At 38.7% G+C, this 21,412-nt stretch overlaps 1 protein-coding gene across 3 annotated transcripts in view; it reads left to right on the forward strand.

The window, feature by feature from the left end:
* Positions 1–21,412, forward strand: part of OSBPL5 (oxysterol binding protein like 5) — a 176,950-nt gene that overhangs the window by 100,418 nt on the left and 55,120 nt on the right. For all 3 annotated transcript variants that reach the window (XM_089654761.1, XM_089654759.1, XM_089654760.1), the window contains exons 10-13: positions 2,801–2,985; positions 17,874–17,955; positions 19,742–19,840; positions 19,922–20,018. In XM_089654761.1, coding sequence (XP_089510887.1) covers positions 2,801–2,985; positions 17,874–17,955; positions 19,742–19,840; positions 19,922–20,018 — 463 coding nt within the window. The remainder of the gene's footprint in view (positions 1–2,800; positions 2,986–17,873; positions 17,956–19,741; positions 19,841–19,921; positions 20,019–21,412) is intronic.

A 21,412-nucleotide genomic window follows, 5' to 3' on the forward strand; every position in this document is an offset into this window, starting at 1 on the left:
ACCAAAAAAGCTCGTCTGGCATTTGCCATTGAACCCCAGAATTGGCAGGTCCACCACTGGCGCCTTGTGCTTTTCACAGATGAGAGCAGGTTCCCCCTAAGCACATGTGACAGACGTGAAAGGGTCTGGAGAAGCCTCGGAGAACATTATGCTGCCTGTAACATGGTTCAGCATGACCGTTTTGGTGGTGGGTCAGTGATGGTCTGGGGAGGCATATCCATGGAGGGACGCACAATCCTCTACAGGCTAGACAATGGCACCCTGACTGCCATTAGGTATTGAGATGAAATCCCATTGTCAGACCCTACGCTGGTGCAGTGGGTCCTGGATTCCTCCTGGTGCATGACAATGCCCGGCCTCATGTGGCGAGAGTATGCAGGCAGTTCCTGGAGGATGAAGGAATTGATACCATTGAATGGCCCCCACGCTCACCTGACCTAAATTCAATAGAACACCTCTGGGATATCATGTTTCAGTCCATCTGACGCCACCAGGTTGTACCTCAGACTGACCAGGAGCTCAGTGATGCCCTGGTCCAGATCTGGGAGGAAATCCCCCAGGACACCATCCGTGGTCTCATTAGGAGCCTCCCCCGACGTTGTCAGGCATGAATACAAGCACGTGGGGGCCCACAAACTACTGAGGACCATTCTGAGTTGCTGCAATGACATTTCAGCAATATGGACTCGCCTGCTGCATCAGTTTTGTAGTTTGATTTTCAGGGTCTCTTTGAATTCAGTCCTCTGTAGGTCGATCATTTTCATTTCCATCAAACGATGGGTCATCCTTACGTTCCTCACACATTACCCCGTCCATATCAGTATAGATATCCAGCAGATTCTTCCCCATTGAGATCTGATGGGTTTTCAAAGTGTTCCTTTCATTTTTTTGAGCAGTGGATTTTCGGATGAAATCTGTTCTGATCAAATGAAAAATGTATGATCTGGTATTATACGAGAAACATTTTCGTGCTTGTCCCATTAGGCTTGTCCTGATCGACTCTCGAAAGCTGTGTACTAATGATCAGATTATCGAATGATCGCTTCAAAAACAGTATTGTTCGTACAATTTTCTGATTGTGTGTACAGGCCTTAAGTGAGCAACTTTCTTGGATATAAAGGATAGGAGGGTGTAGTTACGCTTTAAAGGTAACAAATATGTAAAGCCAGCTGGACACAGATAGTTTTGGCTTCTGCCAGCATTCATTGGAGGATACATGACTCTATTCTTTAAGTCCCCAGTCACACCTGTGCGACTTGTCATGCGATTTGATAGTTTCAAATCGCATGACAAGTCACACTCTATTGTCTGCAATGGAAGAGGTCAAAATGGTGTGACTCCGAAAGATTTTGAAAGTAGTTCAAGTACTACTTTTTGCAAATTCAGGTGTGACTTTCATAGACATCTGTGCATGAAGTCGGACAGATGTCTTCCAAAGCGCACCTGAAGTCGCACTGACATCCAACATTGAGATCTTGACTTGATTTCAAAGTTGGTTTCAGTGTGACCGAAGACTAAAGAAGGGTTTCTCAACCAGGGTTCCTCCAGAGCAGGGGCAGACTGACCATTTGGAAACTCGGGCACTGCCCGAGGGCCCGGGGTCAGTAGGGGACCCCATGAGATGCCCCTGGTACATTTTTCATAGGCTTTTTTGAGTTTGGGCAAGGACACAGGGGCCCCATGATCCCCTATTGCCCGGGGGCCCCATGAGTTGTCAGTCTGCCCCTGCTCCAGAGGTTTCTAGGGGTTCCTTGAGCAATGAGCAATTTCTGCTGCTCAGATAAGTTCCCACAAATGATCTTTTTAGCTGTCTGTAAGAGGATGATTCTTTCCACTATCCATCACATTAATATATTATGTGTTGCAGATATAGTAGTAATTTTTAGCAGCGGTTCCCTGAGACCACAACATTATGTCAAGGGTTCCTCTGTGTTGAAAAGATTGAGAAAGGCTGTTTTAAAGTATGGATTTAGCCTCCACCTCTAAGAGGTTTGGACACTATGTAAATCAATAGAAGTATAGCCCCATTAAGTGTCCATACCACTGCAACTACAAGTACTATATGGCCAAAGGTTTGTGTACACCTGGCCACCACACCTCTATGCTTGTTGGACATACCATTCCAAAACCACGGGCATTAACATGGAGTTGCCCAAATTTTGTGGTCATAACAGCCTCCATTGTTGTTGGAAGGCTTTCCACAAAAATCTCATTTCAGCCATAAAGAGTGTTTGTGAGGTCAGGTTCTGGTGTTGGATGAGAAGAAACGGTAAACCCAGATACTCCTGCGCTTAGGGATGGACTCTGTATGGATAGGACCACATCACAAATTTCTTGGGATATGCACACCTTGCTGCCCTCAAATGACCCGTGAAGTCCAAATGTACTGAGTAGAGAAAAACAGAGGGCGCACTAATGCACTAGGCCGGTGCGCCCTCAGTTGGAGGAGAAGACCTGGCCAATTCATCCAAAAGATGTTCAGCAGGATTGAGGTCAGGGCTTGCTGCAGACCATTCAAGTTCCTCCACACCAAACTCATCAAACCATGTTTTTGCTTTGTGCACAGGAGCATGGTCATGCTGGAACAGAAAAAAAGTCTTCCCCAAACTGTTACCACAAGGTTGGAACCGTGCAATTCTATAAAATGTCTTTGTATGCTCTAGCATTATCAGTACCCTTTACTGGAAACACGTGAACACAATTATTTGGAGGGGGGACTAAATACTTTTGGACATTCTGAGTATCTGATAGATAGCAAATGTTCTGGTCAGATCTAAGCTTTTCTATGTTCTGTCTGTAGGTCGGAGAAGCTTCCCAGACAGAGACGGTGTCGGATGAAAACAAAAGTTTGATGTGGACTTTGCTTAAACAAATGAGACCGGGGATGGACCTGTCTAGAGTCGTGCTGCCAACCTTTATACTGGAGCCTCGCTCGTTCCTGAATAAATTATCCGATTATTACTACCATGCTGACATCCTGTCACAGTGAGTAATGGTTGGTGTTTTAATATGCAAAAGATGTGTCTAAGCTGCATAGCAGCCCTCTTATGTTATAGATAGTATAGGCAAGAAAATTAAAGACTGTTGGGATACCGAGAGCAGGCATCCAGCAGCAGATGGTCAGATCTGCATAGCTATACTTAGGAAACAGAATACACAGCAAACATGGAGTTATAAGTAAACCGGAAACCAAAAATAAAAGCAGCCTAACTATATGACAATATATACAAACTGAGGAACACAGATAAACTAAATAATACCGGTGACTGAATGGACAGACAGGAAGGGGGAACCAGTACTGGGATCAGGAACAAGGGTAGCAGATATGAGGCACCAGGGTACAGGATGCAAGATCAGGAGCAGGGTCAGGATCAATTAGCAAGCAGAATCTGGCTAGCACTAAAGCAAAGGGTAATAGTAGAGGAGGGACTAAATACCCTCCTAGCAGCCAACATCAGGTGGAGACTAATAACTGGGATCTTCTGGCTGCTAGGGGACATCCGCTGGTGGACACCAGAACTACAACCTTCCACTTTGGGAGCCACAGTGCCAACAGCAGGTGAACCAAGTCCTGACAGTGACAGGATTTAAATTTCAATCTAAGGTGATACTATAATTGATTAATTAGATCAATTTTAGGTTATATTTTGTACAACTGTGAATTTTTAATATTTATGTAAAATATTTATTTCACAAATAAACATTTAGGGGTCTATTTAAAAAAAACTGATCTGCGAATACTTTGGCATTCACAGTCACAAAAAAATCTTCATAATGTGCCTCATGTGTATTTCCAATTATCTTCAGCAGCTCCGTCTTGTGGCCATAATGTGGTATTTTCCTTAAATACCGCAATGAGGAAACTGCAGCATTATGGCCACTAGATGGAGATGATGACACATCATGGGGATTATTCATAATGGCAAGTATACTTTTTTCATAAATAGACCCTTTAATGCATATGTCCATTGTTTACCCAAATTTAATGCCAAACCAGCAGGAAGGGCTGGCAACTCTGGTTGAAATTTAAGCAAATCAAAGGCACTGGGGTTGATTTACTAAATCTGCCATCTTCCATCGGCCAATCACGTGGAAGCAAAAATGCTGGGTTTTTTTTTGGGTGATTGGGTATTCTTTGCATAGTAAATTTTCACCACATTAACTGAGCTAAAGAAAAAAGTAAACGGCTTATTTGCTGAATCAAACACTGTGTTGTTAGTCCAATTAGAAGGTTAGGAACACACTTCATTTCTGGTAGATCTATGGGTGCCCTTATTGCAGTGCTGACATAAATATTTAATTTTTGTCCCTTGACATACATTGTAATACTGGGTGCAAAGTGTGATAGAGGTGAGATTTCTAAAGAGAGATCACAGCACAAGCTATTTGCTTTCAGACTGTGTATGTGTAATTGAATCTCCAGGACACTGGAGGTAGGGGGAGAAGTCACATTTTAGTTGTTTGTGGAATGTTAACTTGATCTCTGCAACAAACAGGCATATATATATATATATATATATATATATATATATATATCCTAGATTGTAAGCTCCAAAGTGCAGGGCCCTCAAACCCCTCTTGTATTGAACTGTATTGTTACTGTATTGTCTCCCACTATAATGTAAAACGCTGAGAAAACCGTTGGCGCTATATAAATCCTGTATAATAATATATATATGTGTGTGTTTTTATATATATATATATATATATATATATATATATATATATATATACAGGCGTACCTCGGTTTACAAATTTAATGCCTTCTCCTGGATGTTTCGTATTGTGAAACATTCGTAAACCGAAACGTGGTTTCCCACAGGAATGCATTGAAAACCAATTAATCCGTTCTGGAGGTCAGAAAAAAAGTTTTTTATCTGTTCAAAACTCTAAAAAGTGCACTTTAAAGGCATAAATACTGTACAGGGACATGATTTAAAAAAATTTGTAAATGCATTGAAAACCAATTAATCTGTTCCGGAGATCAGAAAAAAGTAAAAGTCTTATCTGTTCAAAACTCCTTATAAAGTGCCTTTTAAAGGCATAAATACTGTACAGGGACATGATTAAAAATTAATTAGTAAATGCGTTGAAAACCATTTAATCCATTCCGAAGGTCAGAAAAAAGTAAAAAAAAGTCTTATCTGTTCAAAATCCTTTATAAAGTGCTCTTTAAAGGCATGGGGCCGGTGCTAAAAACCTCCCAGGCGCAATGCATCCTGGGGAAACTTACTTCATATTGCGAAAAAAATTCTTAAAACCGAGGCATTATTTTCAATGGATTTTCATTCGTAAACCGAAAATTACGTTAACCGAGGCGTTCGTAAACCGAGGTATGCCTGTATATATATTCTATATATTTTTTTCCCTTTTCTTATATATATATATTGAAAAGAAATATATTATATATTAATATAATATATTTGATATCATACAATTTTATTTATAAATTCATTTAAAGAGAAACTGCACATTTAAAGAGTAATCCGCTCTGGGTTATCAATCTATAGTGCAAGGATTTTAACAAACTTTGTAGCAGATTCATTTTGTTGCTGTGAAGAAATATCTGTTTCACCAGGCTGATTCTGAATGGGAGGGTCTGATTTTATTATAATCAGCAGATCCACTCTTAATGTAGTGCTCTAATGAGGAAGGTTGCAGGGTCTGTATCCCTTTAGAAGTATGGAGTATCTTACCAAAACTGAAATTTATGTTGCAAGGGGTGCCTAAAATGTGACTTGCATATTAGTGCAGACTCCTGGGAAAAATAGTGAGCCAATCACGCAAGCAGTAAATGACAAAGGATCAAGCTGAAAAGTTCATAATGACCACAGAACATAAATGACAATTTATAGTTGAACTGGATGGACTTTTGTCTTTTTTCAGCCAGACTAACTATGTAACCATGTGGGCTATATAACGGGTAGGCCCATTTGGCTTCAGTAAGTGCAGCTCCTCGACAGATAGAAGAAATATCTGTGGCAATGCAAAGAAACACAAGAGGGCGCTTCTAAGTGTAGTATGTAAGATCAATGTATTAATAAAAATCAGATAAACCACTCACATGTAGCAGAGTAAAAAGTGCATATCATACACTCAGTTGTCGTCATCCAGAAACCCAGGCAGTGCAAAGGTGACAGGGATCAGAAATTACCAATAAGAGAGGATATCCAAGGTCTGGTGTGAACAGGGCGTGGCTAAGTGTTTCAAAGCAGTAACACCTCTTTCTCAAGCCTTGAGAAAGAGGCAGTGCTGCCTTGAAACACATAGTCATCCCCCTTCAAGCCTCCCGCCGTGTGACATCATTGGTCTAGTTCCGATGCTGTCAGAGGGGATCTGCTCCCTATCATCTTAATACTGCCTGGGTTTCTGGATGATGGCCACGGAGCTTATGACATGTGTTTTTTATTCTCCTACATGTGAGTGGTTTATTTGTTTTTTGTTAATAAATTGATTTCACTGCACTTTGAAGCGTCCTTTTGTGTTCCTCAGTAACTTACAGCAACCAATCAAAAATCAGCATGAGCTATAGAGCAACAAAGAAACTTCTGTGACACCCAGCAGCTCAGGATACATCTTAATGACCTGAGATCAGAGAAATGGTGTAGAGACGATAGATAAAACACTTTCCTGAACATTGTACAAAGAGAATTTTACATCGGATTGGCTGTTCGTATTTTCTTCTGTTGCCTTTGATATTCAGAAGTCCATCAAGAGATGAAAGGCTTATATAATACATTCTCCTAGCGTCATCTGAGACCCGCCGCGGATCATTATTTGTCGACCTCATAAAGACAGAACGTCTCCTGTGAAAGGCTTAGTCCATTAAAGGATGAGCCATGAATATCCGAGGACTTTCTGCGTCTGCTTTAGTCTATTTGATTATTTCACCTTCGATGTCACTGTAACGCAGATGTGAGCGCAGTCCTCGCAAAGACGCCGCCGCCGCCGAGACAAAACTTGCTAATTACTAGGGATGAGTCAAACGCACCTGAGTTCCATGTGAGGCGAGTTCAGCAACCATGTTTAAAGTTCAGGTGCTCAAGTCAAACCCCATTGAAGTCCATGAGCTGACTGTTAAAAATCAGTTCTGGACATTTTTTTTTGTTTGTTATTTTCTACGCTGATCGGCAAAGGGATTTCAAACGAATGGCATAGGGTGCCGGGTTCCAACATAAAAAGACTTTTATGCATTTGAAAAAATCTTCGCAAGCGTAGCGCTTCCACCTTCAGGATCTTCTAAATCATAACTGGTTCTTTCTCAAAAGTTGTTGCAGAGGCAGCAAGGTGCACAGCATGTCCTCTTTCTCTCAAGCTAAAAAAAATAATATAGGGCAGGGGTACTGTTGTAGAACTACAAATCCCATGAGGCATTGCAAAACTGACAGTTACAAGCATGACTCCCAAAAGGAAGAGGCATGATGGGACTTGTAGTTCACCAACAGCTGGAGGGCCACAGTTGCCCACCCCTGATCTAGGGGATGTCTTTTATGCTTTTTTTATGGAGAAACTTGGATAGCGTGAAGATGGGATGGGATAGCATGGGATATCCCCGAGAACACTAAATATCTGGAGGACATCTCTTCTTTTCTAAACAGTGTTTTTGTGGAGGTCACGAGAAGTAGCAAGGCAACAAGTTCTTGCAAGTCCACTTAAAAAAAAAAAAAAACAGATACTAGGGCCTTCTAAAAAGAAGGACAAAGATGCACACAATGCACTAGGGGTCGGAGTTTAGGTTAGTTCTCACAACGCCACAGGATCAGTGGTTGCTTCCTTCTGATTTCCACTGTACACTCTTCAGTGAGGGAGAAATAAGGCTCCCAATCATAAAGGACAACTGGACAACCAATTCCGGCTTCTTCCGGAGACTCTTTAACGAGCCCTCCAGACTAGGTTCCCACACGAAACCCTTCAAATATGCCCCCCACCCCATCTAAGCCTCAGCTGGGACCTCAGTGAGCACATTGCAGTGCTCCCAATGATAAAGGACAACTGGACAATCTATTCCAGCTTCTACTAGACACTTTTTAGTGAGCCCTCCAGACCAGGTTCCCAGATGAAACCCTTCAAATAGACCCCCCACCCCATCTAAGCCTCAGCTGGGACCTCAGTGAGCACATTGCAGTGCACAAATGATAAAGAACTGGACAACCAATTCCGAGCATCTACCGGACACTCTTTAGCGAGCCCTCCAGACCAAGTTCCCAGACGAAACCCTTCAAATAGGCCCCCCACCCCATCTAAGCCTCAACTGGAACTTCAGTGAGCACACTGCAGTGCTCCCATGATAAAGGACAACTGGACAACCAATTCCGGCTTCTACCGGAGACTCTTTAGTGAGCCCTCCAGACCAGGTTCCCAGATGAAACCCTTCAAATAGGCCCCCCCCACCCCATCTAAGCCTCAGCTGAGACCTCAGTGAGCACACTGCAGTGCTCCCAATGATAAAGGACAACTGGACAACCAATTCCGGCTTCTACCAGACACTCTTTAGCGAGCCCTCCAGACCAGGTTCCTAAACGAAACCCTTCAAATAGGCCCCCCACCCCATCTAAGCCTAAGCTGGGACCTCAGTGAGCACATTGCAGTGCTCCCAATGATAAAGGACAACTGGACAACCTATTCCAGCTTCTACCGGATACTCTTTAGCGAGCCCTCCAGACCAGGTTCCCAGACAAAACCCTTCAAATAGGCCCCCCACCCCATCTAAGCCTAAGCTGGGACCTCAGTGAGCACATTGCAGTGCTCCCATGATAAAGAACAACTGGACAACCAATTCCGGGCATCTACCGGACACTCTTTAGCGAGAACTCCAGACCAGGTTCCCAGACGAAACCCTTCAAATAGGCCCCCCACCCCATCCAAGCCTAAGCTTGGACCTTGGTGAGCACACTGCAGTGCTCCCAATGATAAAGGACAACTGGACAACCTATTCCGGCTTCTACCTGACACTCTTTAGCGAGCCCTCCAGACCAGGTTCCCAGACGAAACCCTTTAAATAGGCCCCCCACCCCATCTAAGCCTAAGCTGGGACCTCAGTGAGCACATTGCAGTGTTCCCAATGATAAAGGACAACTGGACAACCTATTCCAGCTTCTACCGGACACTCTTTAGCAAGCCCTCCAGACCAGGTTCCCAGACGAAGCCCTTCAAATAGGCCCCCCACCCCATCTAAGCCTAAGCTGGGACCTCAGTGAGCACATTGCAGTGCCCAGACAAAACCCTTCAAATAGGCCCCCCACCCCATCTAAGCCTAAGCTGGGACCTCAGTGAGCACATTGCAGTGCTCCCATGATAAAGAACAACTGGACAACCAATTCCGGGCATCTACTGGACACTCTTTAGCGAGCCCTCCAGACCAGGTTCCCAGACGAAACCCTTCAAATAGGCCCCCCACCCCATCTAAGCCTAAGCTGGGACCTTGGTGAGCACACTGCAGTGCTCCCAATGATAAAGGACAACTGGACAACCTATTCCAGCTTCTACCAGACACTCTTTAGCAAGCCCTCCAGACCAGGTTCCCAGACGAAACCCTTCAAATAGGCCCCCCACCCCATCTAAGCCTAAGCTGGGACCTCAGTGAGCACATTGCAGTGCTCCTATGGTAAATGACAACTGGACAACCAATTCCGGCATCTACCGGAGACTCTTTAGCGAGCCCTCCAGACCAGGTTCCTAGACGAAACCCTTCAAGTAGGCCCCCCACCCCATCTAAGCCTCAGCTGGGACCTCAGTGGGCACATTGCAGTGCTCCTATGGTAAATGACAACTGGACAACCTATTCCGGCTTCTACCGGAGACTCTTTAGCGAGCCCTCCAGACCAGGTTCCCAGACAAAACCCTTCAAATAGGCCCCCCACCCCATCTAAGGACAACTACGTACACTACATACACACACAATGTTTGGGGGTTATAAGTAATTTTCTAGCAAAAAAAACAAAACAATTTAAACTTGTAAACAAGATGTCTTGGTATTCAGGATTTTCTCTCTAGAGTGTTTAATGTTAGGTTTACATTAATTTAAATTGTTGTTTCATTGTTTCTATCTTATTTAAAGAGATTAGCAAATTGTTGTAATTTCTTTCAAGATCAAATCAATTTTATAATCCGTTCTTGCGGGGCCCATAAATGGCAGGGTCCATAGGGCGGTGCCTACTCTGCCTTTTTGGTAATCTGGTACTGGTTCTTAGGGGTCCTTTAGCCTTTCATGAATGGGGAATACACCAGTGACTGCCCCTAGTGAATGAGGCTCTCCGTAGTACCCCTGGAGGTACCCACAGCTGAGCACCACGGCTGCATGCATTGCTCCTCTCACATCTATGTATTCCACATTATTTCAGGTCATGTAGTACAGTGTGCATTTATCATGTTGCATATATTATTTATCATTGCATATGTATAATCTGATAATCATCTATCATGCAGACATTTATATGTCAGGTCCGTGGAATGATAAAGTATTTGTGTATGTATGGGTATCTTCAGTTAATGAGTAATACATCATTTCCCGAAGGTTGGTTCCTTCCATTTTAAATTACAAGAAGAGAACCCGTTTCCACCGAATTGACCTCGCACAGTTTGCTGTGTGATCTAGTTAGAAAATCCTCTGAGATTTGTGGCTTTTTTCCACTAAGGAATTTTAAAAGGCTCATTTTTTTTCTAGAAGAGCTGAGGAAATTCTCATTGTTTCTGCAAACATCGTCTATTTTTTTTTAACCTGAAAATAATTCCAAAAATGGTTTACAATGGAGAATATTGGAGGGAAACGCGTCTTTTGCTCAGATTGCTGATACAGTTTTGAGTGGACATGCACTTTAAGGAGCAATGGAGTGAAGAGAAGGGAAAATCGAACTTTATCCAAAGCCAAATTATTTTCTTTAGTGTTGGATGGAGTAATAGGGGGTTAGAACCTCAATCAGATCCTCAGTCGGATATTAATGGTTGTTGGAGTCCTAGCTTTAGAGAGTCACCTTCTCTATTCATCCTGGTAAAAGTGATGGGAAAATCCAATATGTTGCATTATCAGTACAGGAATAGAGGGGACATTTCCAATGGGAGCGCCTGCTCCAGTGACAACTGGCTTAGAGGGGATTTCTCATATGGAAGAGAAATATATTTCCAATATATTTAGAAAAAAAAATTATACATGCAACATATATTTACAATATATTGGCCTACACAAATATATTTTAACCGTTTCAATACCGTGCAATTTTACACCTTCCTGCCCAGGCCATTTTTCAGGTTTCAGCGCTCTCACACTTTGAATGACAATTGCGCGGTCATACAACACTGTACCCAAACTAAAATTTTATCATTTTCTTCACACAACTAGAGCTTTCTTTTGGTGGTATTTAATCACCACTGGGGTTTTTATTTTTTGCTAAATTAACAAAAAAAAAAAAACTTTTTTAAAAAAACCCACATTTTTCTTTGTTTCTGTTATAAAAGTTTACAAATAAATAATTGTTCTTCATAAATTTAGGCCGAGATGTATTCTGCTCCATGTCTTTGGTGAAAATAACCCAAATTAGGATGTATTATTTAGTTTGTAGGAAAGTTATAGAGTTCACAAACTATGGTATAGATCTGAATATTGATCAATCCTGAAGTACTGACAGCCAATCTAATTTCTTGAGGTCCAAGAATGTCAGAACAGTACAGATATCCCCCAAATGTCAGGACAGTACAGATATCCCCAAATGACCCCTTTTTGCAGAGTAGACAGTCCGACGTACTTCATAAGAGGCATGGCGAGTTTTTTGAAGCTGTATTTTTTTGTCATAATTTTTTGGAAAATGAAAAAATTAAAAAAATTATTTTCACTATTTTTTTTTTTACATACTGTCACCAGTGCAGTACAGCATCATCATATAACTGGCATGGCGGTGAACAGGGACACTGACTGGTGACAGTATGAAAAAAATTTTTTTTATTACATTTTCTTTTATTTTTTTAAGATTTTTTTTTCATATTTTACTATGATCAAAGTAGTACAATGTTACCATAGTAACATTGTACTACTTTGGGGAAGTGATCAGTATTTTTTTTTTTTTTTTTACACAATTTGCTTATAGCAAAGAATTACTTTGCTATAAGCAAGCATTTACCTGAATGAAATCGATTCATTCAGCTTTTTTTTTTTTTTTGTGCTTAGCTGTGAATTGGTCACAGCTAATCACATGACATGTGCATGTGATTAGCTGTGACCATTCACAGCTAGGCACTAGTATACAATGGATGGCATGAATGAAGCCATCCATTGTATACAACTGTCATGTGACCTGCTGTGATTGGTCACAGCAGGTCACATGGTACAAGCAACGGGAGCCAGTACTCGGATCTGTCATCGGCCGTGTCCGAGGTGCACGGCCGGTGACAGATCACGCTGATGCGCCGCTCTGCATTAGCGCAATCTGCACATGTGCGGGAGCATGCCAAATGGCGTGTACCCGGAATGCAGGAACACTTTTGAAGCTGCCAAACGGCCATTGGCCGGGCGGCTAATGGTTAATAGGTATTCCAAAAATGTAAATTAAAATATATTTTCCAAAGGCATATATTTAAAAATATATTTTCCAGATATTTGTGAACATCTAATAAAATGCATTTAAACATAGATTTTTAAATATACTTGTAAATGCATTCCAAATTACACTTTGAAATATATTTCAGAATGTGTCCTGAATATATTTTTAATAATATATTCACAAATATATTGAAATATATTTTTTAAATATATTGAATATGGCCAAAATTGTAGTATTTGAAATATATGTCAATACATTTGGGAAGAATATATTAAAAATGTATTTTTAAAATATATTGAAAATATATTTCAATATATTGTGGGTTGGTTCACTTTGGAGGGATTTCCTCTTGCTTCTTTTTTTGTCTATAGGGCAGGGATTGTAGGGTAATCCCCACAACAGGAAACACTTGTGATCTATTCAAAGTGACAAAAAGTCTCTGAATTAAACTGTACTCTACTTTCCTGAAACTGATCTGTCTCTGGCATGTATTGCCTGTATGTCTCCCCAGGTATCTTCTAGAGAAGGGGTCTCCAAACTTTAGCCCTCCATGTGTTGAGGAATTTTAAGTCCCATGAGGGACTCTGACAGCCACAGGCAAGACTACCAGAGGAAAAGGCATGATGGGACTTGTAGTTCTCCCATATGGAAGAAAAATATATTTGCAATATATTTTAAAAATATTCTACCAAAATATACTGACACATATTTGAAATACTACAATTTTGGCCATATTTCAAAACATATTTCATTTTATATATATATATATATATATATATATATACTGTATGTTGAAATGCATTTTTATTACAAAATATATGAAAAATATTTTTAAAAATACATTTCAAATATACTGTACATCTTTAAAAATACATATCTACATTTTTGGAATGCATTTACAAATATATGTAAAAATATATTTTAAAATGACTTTTTTATATAATTAAAAAAAATTTAAAATATATATTTAAAAAATTTTTTTTTACATTTATTTTTAGAATTAATTTTTACAAATATTTTTCATATATTTTTTAATAAAATCGCAATAAACGCATTTCAACATACAGTGTATATGTGTGTATATATATATATATTGAACTATATTTTGAAATATATTGAATATGGCCAAAATTGTAGTATTTCAAATATATGTCAATATATTCGGGAAGAATATTTTAAAAATATATTTTTTCCATGTGGGCTTCAACAGCTAGAGGGCCATAGTTTGGAGATCCCTGTTCTAGAGCACCCAAACTGCCTCAAAGCCCAGGACTATGAAAATATGAAAGTATACCTGAAGGCATTTTTTTTTCAAATTTGGGATAGAATATGTTTTTTTTTCCCATCTGTGTCCAATTGAGATTTCCCTTCAATCCCCATTCTACAGCCAAAACAGGAAGTGAAGGGAAATCCCTGCAAAGTGCGGGAAATTTCTGGTAATCACCAGAATGAGTAATCCTAATGGAAGATTTCCCCTTCAGCCGACCACTCAGAACTTGGAACTTTCTTTTTCGCTCAGTGACAATGGTTTCCAGGACAAATAGAGAGGGTGAATCTCCCTAATGGGAACACAGACAGCAGTAAAACACTGACAGGGGTTCAAATTTCTATTACTTCTATCTAAAAGTAAAAGGTTTTTACATTAATTTTGACAAACAAGTTGGTGTTTGGTATTGCCCCCTCTGGCCTTCCATGTCTCACTGCCAGTCCATCATTGGTTAACATGGAGGAATGGAATGTAGGAGAGGTGGTGGTGTGGCAATACAATGGTTCAAGTTAAATAAACTTTATCGGTCACTGATACTGTACAGGCACAGAAGAAGGGCGTAAGAAGAAGAGAGGGGTCTTATCCCCACAAGCATGGCTCAGACCTCTTGCTCTGTGTAGCTTGAGTATATCTTGATGATATCCTAGTTTTTCTAACCTTTCAGAAATCCCCTAAAAATTGCTAGTAATTCGATATCCACAAGACTGAGTTTTTGCTTTGCTGGCATTTCAGCAAAAATCAGGTAATTTTCCAAAAATGTCACAATTTCTGTGAATTGGAGTCAATAGGGAAGGTTAAATTTAGATTTAAATTTAGTTTTTCATGGTGCAGTGGGCTTTAAATGGCCCTGAGGATTACAAAAAAATGTACTTTTCACTTTTTGTTTCATAGAACAACTTTTTTTTTTTCACTTTTTTTTTACATCAAACATGAAAAACATGACATGAAAAACATAAGTCATGTAAGTGACATTGCTTTGTTTATAAACAAAGCCACTGATCACCATTTCAGTCCTGACATTTCAGGCTAATTTCGACCAAAATTTTGGTAAATGATAAAATTGATCATTTTGCTGCAAAATCAAAACTCAGCAACATCAGTCTGCTCATTCTATTATTTTTTAAATCTTTAACTTTAAAAAGATTTAATGAATGGTGTGAAGAATAAAAAAGACAAGGCATCGTACTCATCTTTGAAAGTCCCAAAGCACATAGGCCAGTAATCATCATTCTGTCCAATATTTTGGATAGGTTTACAACTGTGCAGCCAAGCGAGCATACAGCTTGCCTCGGTTGTCGACTTTTTTAAGTGACTCATTTTTCTCCACTCACCAAAAATCAACCATCGTGTCATTGTGATATTTAATGGCAGGTCTGCTAGATAGGGGAGCAGAATCATTCCAAAGGTGCAGAAGTGCATTGTACATGCCTTGTATTTTTTATTCTTCACACCATCCATTAAATCTTTTTAAAGTTAAAGATTTAAAAAATAATAGAAAGCCTCAATGCACAAGGATATAGTAAAACTTCTCCCTTATCTTCCTGCACGTCTCATATTGTTTGTGTTCCCAGAAGAAGCTGGTAGAGATTCTGGTAAGCTTCCCTGCAGGTATAAAAAAGCTGCTCACCTTTCCTGTAACTAAACAGACAAGTTGTGCAGGTTTTTGTTACCAGGTATAAGAATTATATATAGTATAAATAAACACATTCCATTAAAGCACAAAACAACAAATAGAGGAGCGCTCCCAACCCTGTGGAAGTCAATAGAGTCACTAGCCCAGGAACAATTAAAAATCAAAATTCACTTAAATGTTGGGTTAAAAAGCATGACATGTTGGAGTGCCCAGACTGATATATCATCAGGCCAGTGGAGAGGAGGAATACATATTCATAGGGGCTGGAGGATCCCGCATGGAAGAAAAATATATTTGAAATATATTTTAAAAATATTCTTCCCAAATATATTGACATATACTTGAAATGCTACAATTTTGGCCATATTCAATATATTTCAAATATATTTCAATATATATATATATATATATATAAAGATATATATATATATAGAGAGAGAGATATAAAGATATATATATACACACACTGTATGTTGAAATGTGTCTTTATTACAAAATATATGAAAAATATTTTAATAATATAGTTAAAAAAATATTTTTAAAATATCTATTTTTTTAATATATTCTTCAGATTTGTTTTTAACATATAAAAAAGTCATTTTAACATATATTTTTACATATATATATATATATATATTTGTGTGTGTGTGTGTATATATATATATATATATATATATATGTATATACTGTATGATGAAATGCGTTTTTATTACAAAATATACTTTAAAAATATTCTTCCCAAATTTATTAACATATACTTGAAATGCTACAATGTTGGCCATATTCAATATATATATGTATATATATATATATATATATATATATATAGTATGTTGAAATGAGTTCTTTTGTTACAACATATATGAAAAATATTTAAAAATATATATTTAAAAAAACATTTTTGAAAAATATATATATTTTAAATATATTCTTCAGATATTGTTTCAAAATATAAAAAGGTCATTTTAACATATGTTATTTGCATATATTTATAAATGCATTCCAAAAATGTAGATTTGTATTTTTAAAGATATACAGTATATTTGAAATGTATTTTTCAACATATTTTTCATATATTTTGTAATAAAAACATACAGTATATATGTATGTATATATGTGTGTATATATATATATATTTTTTTTTTGTGTGTATATATATATATATATACTGTATGATGAAATGCATTTTTATTACAAAATATATTTTAAAAATATTCTTCCCAAATTTGTTAACATATACTTGAAATGCTACAATTTTGGCCATATTCAATATATATTTATATATATATATATATATATATATATATATATATATATAGTATGTTGAAATGAGTTTTTTTGTTACAACATATATGAAAAATATTTAAACAAATATATTTTAAAAAAACATTTTTGAAAAACATATATTTTTTAAATATATTCTTCAGATATTGTTTCAAAATATAAAAAGGTCATTTTAACATATATTTTTACATATATTTATAAATGCATTCCAAAAATGTAGATTTGTATTTTTAAAGATATACAGTATATTTGAAATGTATTTTTAAACATATTTTTCATATATTTTGTAATAAAAACATACAGTATATATGTATGTATATATGTGTATATATATATATATATATATATATATATATATATATATATATAATGTGTGTGTATATATTTATTGAAATATATTGAATATGGCCAAAGTTGTAGCATTTCAAATATATGTCAATATATTTGGGAGGAATATTTTAAAACTATATTAAAATATATGTTTTTTCCATATATGATGACACATGATCCTGGACCCAACAGTAGGTTGCTCTGCCCAGGAGCCTCAGGACAGTGGGAAGGGTGTGTGGACGGCAGCCGCTGGGATTACTGAGATGGCACGTCCACCGGAAGTCACATGTCCCAGATCCGGTTGTTATGTTATACACCTGGCGAGAGACTGCCCCGAACAAGGGCTGGTGAGGGCAAATTGGAAGCCTAGGGGGGCACTCAAACCATGTCAAACCAAAGAGGAGAAGCTGGTCATCATGATAACATGTTTCAAGGACTTGCCCCTTCCTCAGGTCATGTTTTAAATTTAGGTAAACTTCAGGCATTAAAGGTAAACTTCAGGCAGATATAAAAGGCACAAATTAATGCAGCTCTGTATGTATTTATACATTATTAAATAATTATTTGTAATGATTAAAAAATATATAAAAATTATTACATTTAAATTGTGATTATTAAAAGAGGTGCAAGCTGGCTAAGTACTGGACTTTTCCTTGGTAGCGGTCTCTTGCAGTCCCTACAGAGGAGCTCAGAATGAAAGGGAAGGGGGAGCCAATCTGGTATGCTGCAGTGCTAGTAGCATGCAGATAGGAGGAGAGCTCAGCGTGAAAGTGAAAAGTTTCTATTTTACAAACCCGTTTCCTTTTTATGGTTTTTGCTCTTATTGTAGGGCAGCTGTGGAAGATGACCCTTACTGCCGCATGAAGCAAGTTTTGAAGTGGTATTTGTCTGGATTTTATAAGAAGCCAAAGGTAAAATAAAGGGAACAGTTCTATTTATTCATTAGTCGCAATCCTTCATGTCATTGGCATCTTATTTCAAGAAAGAAAGAAAAATTAAATTATGAGCACAGAACAGATTTATATCCTTTGTCGTTAATAAAGAATATATTTAAATGTTTTTTTTTTTTGCATCCAGAGTTCAGCTTTAACCACTTCCAGTCCGGACACTTTCACCCCCTTCCAGTCCGGACACTTTCACCCCCTTCCAGTCCAGACACTTTCACCCCCTTCCAGTCCGGACACTTTCACCCCCTTCCAGTCCGGACACTTTCACCCCCTTCCAGTCTGGACACTTTCACCCCCTTCCTGTCCGGACACTTTCACCCCCTTCCAGTCCGGACACTTTCCCCCCCTTCCAGTCCGGACACTTTTACCCCCTTCCAGTCCGGACACTTTTACCCCCTTCCAGTCCGGACACTTTCACCCCCTTCCAGTCTGGACACTTTCACCCCCTTCCTGCCCAGGCCACTATTCAGCTTTCAGCACGATCACACTTTGAATGACAATTGCGCGGTCATGTAACACTGTACACATATGAATTTTGTATCATTTTTTTGAGACAGATAAAACTTTATTTTGGTGGTATTTATTCACCACTGGGATTTTTATTTTTTTTTGCTATATAAATGAGAAAGTCCAAAAATTTTGAAAAAAAGTATTTTTCTTATAACATTTTGCAAATAAATAATCTTTCTTCATAAATCTTGGCCACAATTTATTCAGTTATCTTGTTGGTAAATAAAAAAATAACCCAAATTAGTTTATAACCAAAAATTATAATTTTTCTATGGATCCATTTGGTGGTCTTTAAATCCCTAGTCATTAATGTGTTCCTTATACATGGTGGGTTGTGGGACATTGTCTGCGGGGACAGTATAACTATGATCTTTTAAACTGCAAGATGTTTTTTCATGACTTATTGTCATAATCAGACTGTCATCTACCCTTCTCACCTTAAGGCGCACCCTGAAAACCCATCTCTTCAGGGAAGCCTACCCCGCCCTCACCTAACTGCCGATCTCCTCCACTCCTCCTACCACTCCATCCCCCACAGCCACTTCCTCCTATACCACTATCCCCTCCATCCTAGATTGTAAGCTCCAAGGATCAGGTCCCTCAAACCCCTCGTGTATTGTATTGTTACTGTACCGTCTCATGTATTGTCTCCCACTATAATGTACAGCGCTGAGCAAACTTTTTGGTGCTATATAAATACTGTATAATAATAATAATATTAATAATAATCAAGTACAAATGATTTTACTAATATGTGTTTGAAATTTCTGTGCCATTTGCAACCTTTCCCTCGTTTCTTTCCCTTCAATTTTTGACTATTATAATTAGGACGTGGCACCAAAATATTACCTATTCTTTTTGGAATTGATCTGGTACTCGGATACACTCCATTCTTTTCTTCTATTCAGAGCTAATACAGGGATGTGGACTCTCTCCCCACTGCTAGGGGGCAGCACTGGGCCAATATCCAAGCACCAGTGTTGTCCTATGGGAGGAAGAGGAGTGAGTCGAATGTTCCTCCATATCCAAAACTACCTGGTATTTTTTTTTCCTCTGGAGATTGAATGTAGTAGCAGAACAGCAAAGGTAAGTATGTGCTGCTGGGGAGGGACAATAAAGTGAACCTGTTGCAGATTTGCTTATAGAAGATGCAAACCCGGACCTCCAGTGTTACATGTACCCATCTAAAGATTGTAAACTAAAACTGACCATTATGACTTCTGGAGTTTCTGTGCCACAGGGAATAAAGAAGCCGTACAACTCAATTTTGGGTGAGAAGTTCCGATGTTGCTGGTTTCACCCACAGACCAACAGTCATACTTTTTACATAGCAGAACAGGTAAATACATCCAATGAGTATGTTAAAGAAGAACTGAAAGTAAGGAAAAATATGTGAATTCAAAATGTAATTTTCTTGCAGGTAAGTCATCATCCTCCAGTGTCGGCCTTCCACGTCAGTAATCGGAAAGATGGCTTCTGCATCACTGGGAGTATTCTGGCCAGATCCAGATTTTACGGTACTGATCAGCATCAACCTGAGTACACAACTGCCTTTTGATATTTCTGCCTAGATTTAAAGTGTTTGTTATGCCAAAAACATTTCTTTCTATTTTTGATTAGAGTGGAGAAAGATTAGAACCCCTTCTGAGATTGCTGCTATCTAGAACTCCTTACTTACTGCTATCTAGGGCCACCTGGACTTCCTTTTTTTTCCTTCAAATTCTTTATTTAACAAAAAGACAGTTTCCATGACAGAAAAAAAAAACAACAGATGGTAATACATACACCATTATGCAAAATACAATAGTTTGCTTCAAGTGAGTGAAATTGTGATACAAAAAGAAAAGAACATAATCCGTGTGGACCAAGCATGCTATCTATGAAGTGGCAGCCAGTGGAGAGTTGGTAACGACTCCCTTTTCGTAGACCAAGGAAGGTGTAGATCAAGTCACGGAAGGAAAAAAACTGCCCAAATGTTTTATAAGCTAGAGGAAGGGGTGAGTAGGGGGAGAAGAGAAGACATAGAAAGCAAAGGAAGGAGAAGGGGGCAAAAAAAAGAGAGAAGAAAAAGGGGGTGGGAGGGATAATAATAATAATAATAATGGGAATAAATAAATAAATTGAAGGGATCTGTTGGTGTGTCCCAGTGGGGAGCACCAGCAAGAACTCTCAATCAGTAGACTGTACATCAAAGAGGGCTTTCCTCTCTTCAGAGTAGACAAACATGTTCCACAATGTCCAGGTCTTAGAATACCTCTCGCTATTAAGCTGCATGGTAAACACTAGATCCTCTATTTGGTTTAGCTCTTCTACCCTGCAGAGCCAGAGGCCTATGGTCAGTGGCTGCGGGCATTTCCAAGTAAAGGGAATGTATGATTTGGCAGTGTTGAGGAGATGGTGGATTATAGGTGTCTTATAAAAGGAATGAAGGAGAAAATAGGCTGGGTCTTCCGGGACCACATTGTCTGTGAATTTGCTGACAATCCTCCGAACCTCTTTCTAGTAATGCTCAAGTTTGGGACAGGACCAGAAGATGTGCAACAGTGTCTCCCATTCTGTCTGGCATTGCCAACAACAATAGTATTTGGAATGAATTTAAGTAAAAGAGATGTATGATACTAAGTTGTCAGAATTTTAAAGTTGGTTTCCTGGATTCTTGTACAGATCGAGGATTTTTTGGGAAAAACGGATAATATTGTTCTGTTGTTCCAAAGTAAAAGTATGGTCCAGGTTTGACGCCCATTTCGTTATACAAGGCAGTTCTGTGGGGGTGCCGCCAATAGAGCATATACTTTAGAAAGCACGTGGGGTAGAGCTCCTTGGTCGGAGCAGTGAGATGATGGTTAAAGTTTTGTGGAGACGGCAAGGAGTTTAAAAAGTGGTGTAACTGTAAGTACGGTCTTCCAAATGT

This window comes from Staurois parvus, unplaced genomic scaffold (assembly GCF_062004578.1).
Source record: "Staurois parvus isolate SC_StPar_1 unplaced genomic scaffold, SC_StPar_1.0 ptg000796l, whole genome shotgun sequence".
Classification (NCBI taxonomy): Eukaryota; Metazoa; Chordata; class Amphibia; order Anura; family Ranidae; genus Staurois; species Staurois parvus.